Source organism: Lactuca sativa, chromosome 8, assembly GCF_002870075.4.
Source record: "Lactuca sativa cultivar Salinas chromosome 8, Lsat_Salinas_v11, whole genome shotgun sequence".
In the NCBI taxonomy this organism is placed as follows: Eukaryota; Viridiplantae; Streptophyta; class Magnoliopsida; order Asterales; family Asteraceae; genus Lactuca; species Lactuca sativa.
In genome coordinates, this window is record NC_056630.2 from 12,896,332 (window position 1) to 12,908,808 (window position 12,477).

Consider the following 12,477-nt stretch of genomic DNA (forward strand, 5'->3'; position numbering starts at 1 on the left):
AGTAGGACGAGGTTGAGGGTTGGACGATCCTTCAGGCATGGTGAGAGACACAAAGAAGAGAGACAAGAAGAAGAAGTTAGAGCAGTGGAAGCGAAGAAGGAGGAAATAGAAGGATGATGTTGATAGAACTTAGGAATCAACTAGGGTTGAGGGAATAAGCTTGATACCATGTTAATGCAAATTGAAAAATCCTTGTGCCTCTCATGATTAATAAATACCACAAATAGTACAAATGAGCTACATACAATACAAGCTATCAGTATCACATTTTTTTCTTTGGTTACTATTTTTATTTTTAATCATTCAAATAATATAGTATAAAGTAACTGAATCTTTTATTTGTTAATAAGTACATGTTTGCAAATATATTTTCAATGTTTACTACTATGTAATTACATGATTGTAAATATCTTTTCGATACAACTATATATACTCAGAAAAGTCGCAAATTATATTTTGCGGTGTTATCGATATTAATTTTATATAAAAATTATTATTATAGATGATAAAAAAATAATATGTTATTGAAACAAATATAAAAAAACCAATAATGTGTAAGATGTCCCTTTCAGTCATTTTATATGTGTAAGTTGAATTTGCCAAATTTCTTATCAAAATTTGATATCAGAATAAGTTAATCCAAACATTTTTATTAAAATCAAATAAACTAATAAATACTTTTATAAAAAAAACATAAATTATTATTATTTTTATTTTATTATCTTTTGTTGAAAGACAAATCTAATTTACTCATAAAATAATCTTTAGTTTCACTTATATTCATGACGGGAATACCGCTGGACTTTTTGATTCAGACCGTTTGGTTACTTCTTATATTTGCATCTGAATATGAAAATATCATCTTATTCGGTCAGACATAAAGGTACATCTGAAATGAAAAAAAAAGAATGTGTTTCCTTTTTGCCCAACTCTACCCTCGTCTCTCTTCTTCCGCCCATCGAACACCAACCCCCCATTTCTTCTGTCTTTGCATCTTTGAAGTCACAGAGCACCAGCGATGCCCTCGCACCGCCAGAGCCGACGTTGCACACCATCCCGTTGTTGAAATCAAACCTTAGCCAAGCTCTTGAATCGAAGCCCCCACTGATATAAATGGTCTTCATGGTGTGAAATCGAAAATTGTTGTAAGTTTATTGTATCAAATATGAATGCGATTTTCTGAGATGTGAAAACGAAAATCAATTTCAAGTGTAGAAGATGCTCCCCGTTGTCTAAAATATGATCAGCAGAGGAAGAAAACGAAGGGAAGGGGGTCTCCGGTCTTTGTCCTGTTGCGAAGGGCAAACGAAGGTAGACCAAAAAGAAGTCTTTAATTGGTCAAGGTAAGTAGCAACTAGCTTCATTTTTTTTGACAGAAATCAAAGGAGGGCATGGAATGTTTGGTTTTGATGTGTTCATCATGAACATGTGGAGAAGATGGGTCGACTGGAAACATTGTGCGAATAGGGGGTGTCTGGGTTGTGGTCTTCAATGGAAGGATGGGTGTTTATGGGTTTCTGTCGACTGTTCAAGGAGAAGGAAGAGGTTGGTACGGTGGTCATTGGCTGTTCCAACAGCCTTTAGGTGTGAAAGAAGAAGAACAAATGGTGTTTTGTTTGGGCTGTTACCTCTTGTGAATGAAAGAGTTCCAATGGTTGATTTTTGCTGTTTATGACTTTATGTGTTACTTTTTGATGTTATGTGTTAATTTTTGATGTTATGTGCTAATTTTTTATTTATGTTTAATTTGGATTATATATATATATATATATATATATATATATATATATATATATATATATATATAATTCTTCAAGAAGTTCATTCATTTATTTTATAAACTAGTTTATAACCCGTGAGAACTACGGTTACAAAATTAATTAAATTTTTATAGTAAAAACTCAAAATTATTAATTAATTATTTTAAATAAATTATTAATTTAGAGTTTTTTTAGTTATATAAATTTTAATAATTTATTTAAATAAATAAGTGAAATTATATCATTTGTATTATTTTTATTTTAGTTTTTATTATAATATTATTAATTTAATGTAATTAAAGTGGAAATTTTAAAATTTGAATTTTGAAATGGAGTTGACAAGTGTATACATTAACTAAGAGACATAATAAGGTGACACATGGCAAAAAAAGAATAAAATATGCATTAATTAGTAGACCTAATATGATGACACATGTCAAAAGGAGAATAAAACTATTTTTTTTATTAGATTAGGGAAATAAAAACATTGAATTCAACAAAAAGATAATATGTAAGGATAAAATGGTCACTTTTATCGTTCAAATTTGTAGTTCAGAGGATCCAATCAAACAACTTTTAAAAATTCAAAAACTCTTAATTTTTCAATCTTAAAAACCCCTAAAAACATTTTAATTCTTATAAATTATTTTAAACAATCCCAAATACCCCTGAATGGCTTCTAACTTATTAAAGGTAAAGTTACATTAATACCCCCAAAACCTACACCTCGTTCAGAGCCCTCCCCTCGTTGAAAGCAGCCTCCACGCTTCTTCTTCACGAGAAGTCCACAGTTGCAATTTCTCTCCCACCTTCACCATCAATCACCGGCGCCACCGGCTACAGTCTCGCCTTCTCCGGTCTCCTGGTAAGTGACTTTCTTTTTTCTGGTTCGGTACAAGTGTATGCTTGTCTGATTCGATGAAGCAGTTGCAGTTAGTTGTTCGATTAGTGTCTAATTAGTGTTTGAAGCACATCATTTAACCTGAATCCTGACTGAGTTCCTGTTTGGTTCGGTATCTATTTCTTGTCCGGAATTCTGTCAAGATCGATGTAGGGTTTGTTGTTACAAGTGTATGGTTATGTATGATTTCTGTGTTAATATTGTGTAACATCTATATGTTTTATGTTGTTCATTATGTTCAATCCGTGAAATTTGAAATCCTTATGATTGAGTTATATTGAAAATGTGATTGTTTGGCATTGTTGATTTGATCTTAGACAGAGAGAATCTGAGGCACGCACTAGGGTTTCTGAGTTAATCGTCTCCAATGGTGGCAACAGCGATTATCCTCCATTTCCGTCCCCTCAGACACCGCCATCTACTCCTCCTCCAAAATGCTACTTCCTCCCTCCGCTTTTCATCATCCTCATCTTCCAATTCCGATGACAATGGAACCTCACAATCACAATCACAACCCCAATCTTCTTCTTCTTCATCCTCTGATTATTTCAGCGATGTGAAAGCCAGTCTAAAACAAACACCTCAACAGCCTCGTAGGTCGTCTTCCTTTAGCTCTAATCCAAGTCCCCGTGATGAGTCTACTCAAAAGCTCTCTTCCATGGATGACATCCGAAAAAGCCTCTCGGGGTATACTCGCGTCCAACCACCACCACCACCACAGCCAAAGCAACCAGTTATCTCATTCCAGGAGCTCTACAAGCGAAGTGTAATGCCAAAAGCTGATCAACAATCTGGAGCCAAAACCGCTCCATCTCTAGACTCAATCCGCATGAGTTTAAATCACATGCCACCACAATCACAACAACCAAGGTCACCTCTTGATGGAATTAGTCAGAGTCTGAAATACAAGATTCCTTCTACTAAGGCTGTGGTATCGGATGAGACTAAAGCAGAGTTTGTGAGGATGTACAGCTATGGAGAAATGGGGGAGAAGTTGAGGAAGCTGAGGCCAGTGAACAAGACCACCAAATTTTCATTAGGAGAGTTAAGTGAGAGGCTGAAAATGTTGAGAGAAATTGAGGAAAAGGAAATCGAAAGCACCAATGGTTTGAAGTATATGCACCTCAGGGAGAGCCTTAAAAAGTTGCAGGATGATGGGATAACCAAAAAGAATGCAGGTATTTCACTTTTTTGGTCTCAGTAGTTGAAATTTGGTATCAAATGATGTGTTCTTGTTTCATTTGCTATTTTGCTTGCAGCTCAAAGAGCTAATATATTGGGTCAGCTTGGAGGAACTCCTAGCTTTATGTCATCTCCCCCAAAGGAAGTCTTGGTTGAAAAGGCAAGTGTTTCAATATTTTGGTTAATTTCAGCTGTTCTTACTTAAAGCCAAATTCTTTGGGATTATAAACTCTCCATTTTCTTCTTCTTGAACAATGATTATGAAGAGTTAGAATGTTCTTTTCTATACAAAGAAAGAACCTCTCTATTTGTAAATTTTTGGTGACTCAAACTTTGCAATTTTTTTTTTGTGGATAGTATTTCCATCCAGATCATATGTCATCTGCAGAGAAACAGAAGATTGAGCTTAAAAATGTAAGGGACAAGTTTAAAATTTCTGAATCAGATTGTGGATCAGCTCGTGTTCAAGGTATTTAACAGTCCAAAAGTATTTTCTTCATTCTTCAATTGATCATCATTTTTCCTTTGTATGTTATTTGTTCTGTTTAGGAAAAATAAAAATGCATCTTTTTTCCTGTGATTAATAACAATTTTCAACAGTGGTTATTGTGTTTTACATGAAAATATACAAGATTGAAGTTGTTAGTGGTTGCAAGTTATGTGGTTTATTGACTTTTTGAGCATATTTATTCTTTCAGTGGCACAACTGACTACAAAGATCAAGCACCTTGCTACAGTGCTACACAAAAAGGTAATTTAGATGTTATTTATTAATAGCATATAGTTAGGGCTCTTTTAATATGATATAAAAATGATGCAGGATAAGCACTCAAGAAAGGGTCTTCAAGCAATGGTACAGAAAAGGAAGAAGTTGTTGAAGTACCTTCGAAGAACTGACTGGGATTCTTATTGCTTTTGTCTCTCAGAACTTGGTCTCAGGGACTCTGCAGATTACAAACTTTAGATTTACTTACATTTGCCATTTATTTAACTGCTTTTTTCCTTTCCTTTCCTTATATTTTTGCTATTTTAGACTTGTAAAACTATCAAATTTGATCAAATAAGAAAGAATATGAGTTTTGTAGCGGAATATTATGGCATTTTGAAAAAAAAAAAAAAAAAAAAAAAACATTTACCAATAGTCCGATACAATGGGGGGTTTGTTACTCTTCAGTCCCAAAAAGTTCTGTTGCAATTGTGGTCCTTATTTTAGATTTTTATAACATGAAATGGCTACTTTTGGTCATTGAGTATAGCTGTTTCTTGCAATTTTGGTAACCAGAATAGTGATATTACTTATGTGGAATATGGACTTCACTATATGCATCAAAACACGTTGTGGGTAAAAGACTGTGAAGGCCATTCATTTCACGACTCTTATGTAGGGTTATGTCCAGGTTTTCCGCCTTGCAATACAAAAGGTGTTTTGGAGTGCAATTGTGGGTTCTATAAATCAATTACATGATAAAGAGACTATTTTACATTCGGAAGGATGTTTTGTGTGGTAATACGGCTTTCATGAATAGATTCTCTGGGTTATTCTTGCTAGAAAAAGAAAAAGAATTGTTTGATAAAAGATGCGGTGGAATTGCTTACATTTGGAATGGAATTAGAGAAAGGGTGCCTAGAATTCTCAATTAGTGGAGATGTTGGATCTAATTCGGGAAGGAAAGATTATCGGAGATGAATTCTTGGTAACTAGGACACTGTTACCATAGGCGATGCTAGAAAGAATATTGATGACCTGACTCTCTGACTCTGACGCTTCCGAACACTAGTAAAGCTACGAGATGGAAAACAGGCATTCCTAAGAAGGTAAATGTTTTATGTTGGAAAGATTACCTAATTGCTCAAATGGGAGTGGATTTAGAATCGGTCCTTTTTCCGGTTTGTAATATGTGACTGAAAACAGTCAAGACATACCTTTCTTAGTTGATGGAAGTTTGTTTCGAGATCTCGTGTTTTGCAGAAGTTGAGGATGTCTTCTTGTGGGTCGACTCAATGCATCTTTCTTCTACCAAAAGCTATTATTTTGACTCTCCTTTGGGTCATTTCACTCATTTGGAGATTTCGTTAATAGTATTTTGTTTGAGTTGATTAGTTTTAAAAAAGAATTGGTTGTGTTGTGTGACTCCATTTTCCAATTTCCTTTTCACTGGTTTGTGGCTAGGAATCGTAAACTCAAAGTCAACCGGGTTGATTGGTTAAAAAACCATTTGTCTGGCTATTCCTTTATAATTTTGCTACTTCTCTAGTTTGGTAGATATATACAAGCAGTTCCAAAAAAAATCACTATATGAGCCCAAACACCCATAAACTTTGGATTTCCACAATGCAAATGTTTTTGATAACTCTTATCCACAAAGAGTTGGTAGCATTGACGAATCTTCATCTCCATTTTTGTAACTGAGCACAATTGAAGGCGTATAAACTTCCAACACACAAACCACCCTTTGCTTTGGAGTTTATCACCTTTTCCCACTTAACCCAACTAGTTTTCCTTTCATTGTCATTGCCTTCCCAAAAGAATCTAGCCCGAATAGACTTAACTATTATGCAAACCTTAAAAAACATATTTACCTTCCAACATCCCAACCTTTCCTTAACCCGTTCAACCACTTTATACCAAATAGTCACACGAGACATCTTCAAACCAATAGGGAGACCCAAATAAACAAAAGGTAAAGACACATCTCCACAATCTATATGCATGCTAGTCAACCGAATTCACCCCTATACAAAAAACATTTGATTTTTGAAGATTAATAAGCCCAACACCAAATGAAACTATTCAAAATTGCCACCAAGTTTTTGGTGTTGTCTTCACTCCATTCCCCATGAAAAGGACATCATGTACATATAAAAGATGAGACATGGGCAAATCATCACTCCGTTTTTTTAATGGACTAAACAATCCTTTAGAAACTGCATCTTCTATTATTACATGGAGGCCTTCCATAGCAATGATGAAAAGAAACTGGAACATCAGATTACCTTGCATGAGACCGCGATGGACTAAACAAGAGGAAGTCAGACACGCTTTAATCCAAGAGAGCCATCTACGTCTAAACCCTATCAATTCCATAATCTTCGGTAAATAATCTGTCATACTGATTCAAACGTCTTTTCAAAATCTACTTTGCAAATCAACTATTTTTTTTTTTTTTCTTTTAATACCACTATATGATCTCATTCACCATCAACGGACCATCTAAAATTTATTTGTCTTCAATGAAAACAAACTGCTCACAATTATACTCATCACTTGGGGATCAAACATGTAATTTAATCTTTTTTTTTTTTTGACCGGCAATCTAATCTATTCCTAACTCACACACCTAATTCCACATATGTCCACAACGGAGACTGGAACCCTCAACCTCAAAGAGATAGGGTAACACCTATTTTTTTTTTATTTCTATTATTGTGAGCTTTTATTTTTGACAAATTGTGGATTTACACAAATGTTGGTGTTTAGGTTTTTGTGAATCTTGTAAATTGTGCATTTCACTAATGAAGATTAGTCACATGACCTGGTGAGATGGTGATTTTGGAAAGCCTTTTTAGGTTTGATGCTTCAACTCCAGTGAATTATGTCCTCAAACGACTTGAGGAAAAAGTAGTCATTATTCATGGCATGAAAGACCAGATTTCTGATTCCAAAACCAAAGTAAATCTTGTCAAAAAACACTTGAAAGAAATTGTAATCAAGGAGTTAGATGCAGGACCCTGTCCCCATGATGAGGTACCAAAAGAAGTCAACTCTATTATTCAGGAATGGGTGGTCAATGTTGAAAATAGACATCAGATCTTGGAACAAAAAGTCAAAGATAGCATCACATTAGCCATTGAAGAACACATCAAACCTAGTTATGACATGTCAAATTTAGAAGCATGAATGATACATCAAATTTGGGAACTCATACATTGCATGCAAATATTTTGATATGTTAATCTTGCATAAAAATAATTAGATATTTATATGGCAAAAAAAAAATACTATGTGTTTTGTTGCATTTCATGATGATGGCAATATGTTGTACAAATAATCTAAAATAGTCTTTATGCATATGCATCACAAGATTAATTCAAACAAATAAAAGGTCAATTGCCAGTTTACTTGAGATACAACATAGAATTGGTCATTGGTCACACCAGACCTGCTTAATTTCCTTCTGTCAAAAGTCAAAACAAGACAGTGGGGTAGGGTGGGAGGGGCAAAATCGTAATTTTATTTTTTCATCTTCTCAAGTTCAATTCATTACATAGGCTTGTAATGTCTGGAACTATACCTCCTCCATGTCCATGATTTTGGTAGCTCCTTGTAATCCCATCACCAGCAAGATGATTGAGTAACTGTGCAGGATCTTTAGCTCCACCATGTTGCAGTAACTTTGTTCTAATAGCAGCACCAGTCTCTAATGACAATGGATCCTCCTTGCATACTCTTTCCCATATGGTTGATGCAAAACACTTTGCATACAAGTAGCTATAATAACCTAAAATACAATTCATTTTGACAAATTTAACCCTGCCTAATTTAGAACAATTTTTTTTTAACAAGAAACATACCTGCACCATAATATAGTAAGTGACTGAATCGCGTTTGCCAATGTGTGCCCTTTACGTGTTCCCAATTCGTATGCTGTTTTCTCAAATCTGCAACAATTGAAGTGGTATCGATTGTCCGCAATGCCAGATCACCATACAGTGTTTGATCAACCAATGCATAATATATCTGAACAAGTAAGTGCAAGCATCAAACATGAATCATGAATCATCATCTTCAAATTTGGAATTATTTGTGATTTATATAGAAATGCAAGGTTTCATTTCAAATCCAACCTGTTGCTGCAATTCCATTCCAGAGAACATTTTTTTGGCTCCCACCATCGACTCCACAAGTTTCTCAGGAATGGAATCGCCAGTGGAATAATGTTTAGCAAATTTCTTCAAGACTCGATAATCCCACGCATAGTATCTAAAAGGGAAACATAAAATTTGATCAATCAAATCCTTAAATATAATACTATTAGTTAGTTGTATAGCTTTATAGTTTATAGTTTATACTCACTCAAAAAGGTTGGAAGGAGTTTCGGCCATATCAAAAGCCACTCTAGTACCTGAAAAATGTTGATAATCCTGCAAATATTTTTATACAATAAAAATAGTACCAAAGATTGATTGATTCAAGTCTTTAAAAAAATGGTGCAAGTAACACTTACTGTTCGTGAAAGTAAAGAATGAAGAGCATGTCCAAATTCATGGAAAAGGGTATCCACATCAGAGTGGTTAAGTCTCACGATTGATGAATTATGGGGCTTTGAGAAGTTGCAAACAAGGGCAATCACCTTCACATTTCACAATAATAATCAACAAAAACATTTCATCACTTTTTTTTTTTTATTCTTCGTAATGGAATACAATATAATAGTTCCTGCAATTTGCCCTTTCCTTGATGAACAAAATATAATATTAATAACAGCTTACTGGCAGTTGGTATTCTGTTTTGGAAACTCTACGCCCTCCTCTTATGGCAAAATGAGCACAACCAGGATACTTCCCCTGTCTACAATTTAAATCAAGGTATATATATCCCAAATCACCCTGAAATACAATTAATAACAAAATAAACAACAGGAAATTACAATTTTGGTCCCTTGAGTACAACCTGATTTTTGCAAATTTGGTCCTTATTTGAGGTTTATTGGTATCTGTTTCAAGAAAACGACTATATTTTTGGGGCCAAAGTTGAAAACAATCAGGTATATACTCAGGGACCAAAAATAATCATTTTACTTGGAACAAGGACCAAAAAAGTTATAAGAACCTCAAAAGAATGACCAAAACAGCAAGAGAAAACTTTTGGGACAAAAAATGAAAAAATAAGCTATATTCAGGGACCAAAACTGTAATTTACTCGATAAAACAAATTAGGAATTTTCGTGAAGACGGAAATGTACCTCATCAGGATGATGAAGGGCCATTTTCATCACATCTGGATGCCATGATTCACCGGGTGCAAGAGGACAATTTAGGAATTTCATTCCAAACAAGGATTCAACCAGAATCTTCAGACCCTTGATACAGTGTGTCAAAGAAAAATACGAGGCCACAACCTAAATTTACATCATTATGAAAATCTATATTTAAATACAGAATAAAAAAAATTCATTAAGGGGTTGTTTCTTTTTGACTTAACTGAACCATTTACTGCTGAATGATTCCAACCTCTTCATGGTTCAGAGAAAGGAAAGAAACAACTCCTAAGAACATTACAAATATCAACAGATAACATACCGAAAAGTCCAAGTTGTAAGCAGATGATTTCATTGCTCGTGTAAAATATGCTTCATCCCATGGCTCTAATCCTATATCTTGTTGACCATTTTTTTCTCTTTTGAACTTACAAATTGACTCAAACTCCTATTATATTCAAACAAAAATTAGAAAGTATCAAATGTCAGACAAAATGATGTTGTATTAAAAGAACATTCTAGAAGATATTACCTCAAATGCTTTCGGCTGTACAGTTTTACTCAGCTCAACTAAAAAAGACGATACAACATCCGGAGATGAAGCCATATTTGAATTCAAAGCATATTCAGCATATGATTTATACCCCATTATCTGCATGCATACATAAGAAGCAAAATTAAAAACATTTAACAGACATATTAAATATACAAATGAAAAAAAAAAATCTCCTAAAAAACACAAGTAACCATAACAACCTGAGAAATTTCATGACGTGCAGCAATTAGGTTATCAAGAACTCCAAGATTTGCACGTGGTACGGAATTACTTTTAATATATGTCATTTTCCTAACCTGAATGAAACATAAATATATAAAAATGAAAAACATAACATAGAAATAGTCAACCATAACATTTTAATTTGAAAATACAGAGTACTAATACTGAACCTCATCATCATGTGCCCATTGCAAAACAGCTGACACAGTGCTTGGTTCTGTTACTATTCGGAACCCTTTTTCTCTGATGTTGACTTTTTGACCTGGTGAAGTTGACCGATTAACAGGCTTAACAAGATGATGTAAGTTCTTTGGTATACGTGATGCTGGATATATATCCACATGACCTGGATCCTTGGCTATATTTTCATTATACCTGACAAAATATTATATGTGGTTCATTAGAATATAAAGGTATATAATCATATAAATCACATTTACTTACTGTGCACAGCATCTGGCAATTTCAATATTGAGTTGACTCACTCGATCTTTCTTTTCTGTGAAGTCAAGTCATATAACAATATGTAGTTAGTGAATACACTTGCTAAGAATAGCAGTGACTTCACAGAAAGTTGAAATAACTTTTTGAAAAGGGCAACATAGTGAAGAGAATAACCTGCAGATAGATGAATTCCACCCTTTTCAAAATCAATGCGAAGATCATGTGCAACTCTTTTAGCTTCATTGCTTGTTAGAGTCTGATCTTGATCAGCTTTCAGCACCGCATTGTATAGAGTAAGATTTGTATTTAGATACTGTATGTCAATGATCATGAACACCATAATCATCATTGCAAGTGGTCAATAATTTGAAAGATGTGACATCAAATAGAATTGAAATAAAGTTATGATCTTGTAAATAGAGCAAAACCAATTATGTAACTTGTCACCTCACATGTAGATATTCGTTAATCCTCATTGATGCCTTCATTGCCTCATCAACAAAATCCCTGTAGTATAACTCAGATATCATCAAGAACAAAAGAGAAAAAACCATGAATCCAACATGTAGTCAGATTAATGAAAGGAAAAAAACCTGTCAGGATGTGTGTGTCTGCAAAGTTCTGCAGAATCCACCACTTGGCATACCTGAAACGTTCAAACATTAGCTTTCTGGAAGATGCAAAGGACATGGAAATTCTCAAAATCCTTACGGTGTTTGATATTTCATCCATGGCGTTAATAATTTCAGCAGATGAAGGCATTCGAGAAATGTAGCCAACAAGTTCATTAGACCTGTCAAGAAAAACAAAAACAAAAAATAACATAAAAAGTCTGGCATAATCGTAATTCATTGTGTCGTTTTGTTACGCTTACAGCATTTTAAGTGATGAGAAGCTATTGAATTCACTCTACTTTTACCTTTCAATGGCTTCATCTACAAAACGCTGAAAGCCCTTGGGGGTTTTCAGATGATTGCATCCATATAAACCAGTCTCCTCCATGCGATGCGTCGCATGTGCAAAAAAGTGACGTTTTTCAGAGTTGGAGCGGAAGCTTGACGCCGCTCTGCGGAGTAGAGAGGTCATCATACGCCTCTGGAAGCGGCGGTAGCGCCGCCGTTGTAACCTGACGGCTTGGTTATTATGGAAGGTCCGAATACAAACCGGCCAGAAGATCCGAGAAAAAACTTAAATGAATGCGTATGATCTTTTTAGAAGGACGAACAATGAAATTTTATAATGTGAGTTTAAGGATAAAGCAATGTTTTAAAATCGTTTTTTAATTGAACTGGTACGATAAATACTTTTTGGTTCAAATGGTTTGACCATCGGTCTATACTTTATAGTCATCTGTGTCGGTTTTCGAGTTGTGTATATTAAGGATTACCTGATCGATTAATTTATTCAATTTACTTTGGAAATTGATTGTTTCTT

General features: G+C 34.4%; 2 protein-coding genes across 3 annotated transcripts; one reads left to right on the forward strand and one right to left on the reverse strand.

Moving 5' to 3' along the window:
• Window positions 1-2,467: 2,467 nt before the first annotated feature.
• LOC111904040 (uncharacterized) lies at window positions 2,468-4,933 on the forward strand. Of its 2 annotated transcripts, none has more exons than XM_023899819.2 (6): window positions 2,468-2,625; window positions 2,979-3,839; window positions 3,921-4,003; window positions 4,201-4,312; window positions 4,542-4,594; window positions 4,664-4,933. In XM_023899819.2, exons 2-6 carry the CDS (start codon window positions 3,029-3,031, stop codon window positions 4,805-4,807), a joined length of 1,203 nt encoding a protein of 400 aa, XP_023755587.1. In that variant the 5' UTR covers window positions 2,468-2,625; window positions 2,979-3,028; the 3' UTR covers window positions 4,808-4,933. The 2 variants fall into 2 exon arrangements, with proteins under 2 accessions (XP_023755587.1, XP_042753199.1); XM_042897265.2 differs by having other exon boundaries at window positions 2,470-2,625; window positions 2,985-3,839.
• A 2,947-nt stretch (window positions 4,934-7,880) lies between these two features.
• On the reverse strand, window positions 7,881-12,261 carry LOC111904041 (mitochondrial intermediate peptidase, mitochondrial). The gene is made up of 17 exons (XM_023899820.3): window positions 11,963-12,261; window positions 11,755-11,836; window positions 11,637-11,689; window positions 11,496-11,550; window positions 11,218-11,356; window positions 11,044-11,098; window positions 10,770-10,974; window positions 10,578-10,673; window positions 10,354-10,473; window positions 10,144-10,269; window positions 9,807-9,962; window positions 9,334-9,450; window positions 9,069-9,194; window positions 8,918-8,985; window positions 8,689-8,824; window positions 8,416-8,581; window positions 7,881-8,342 (listed from the first exon to the last, which is right to left on the reverse strand). Exons 1-17 carry the CDS (start codon window positions 12,130-12,132, stop codon window positions 8,083-8,085), a joined length of 2,130 nt encoding a protein of 709 aa, XP_023755588.1. The 5' UTR covers window positions 12,133-12,261; the 3' UTR covers window positions 7,881-8,082.
• Window positions 12,262-12,477: the final 216 nt, after the last annotated feature.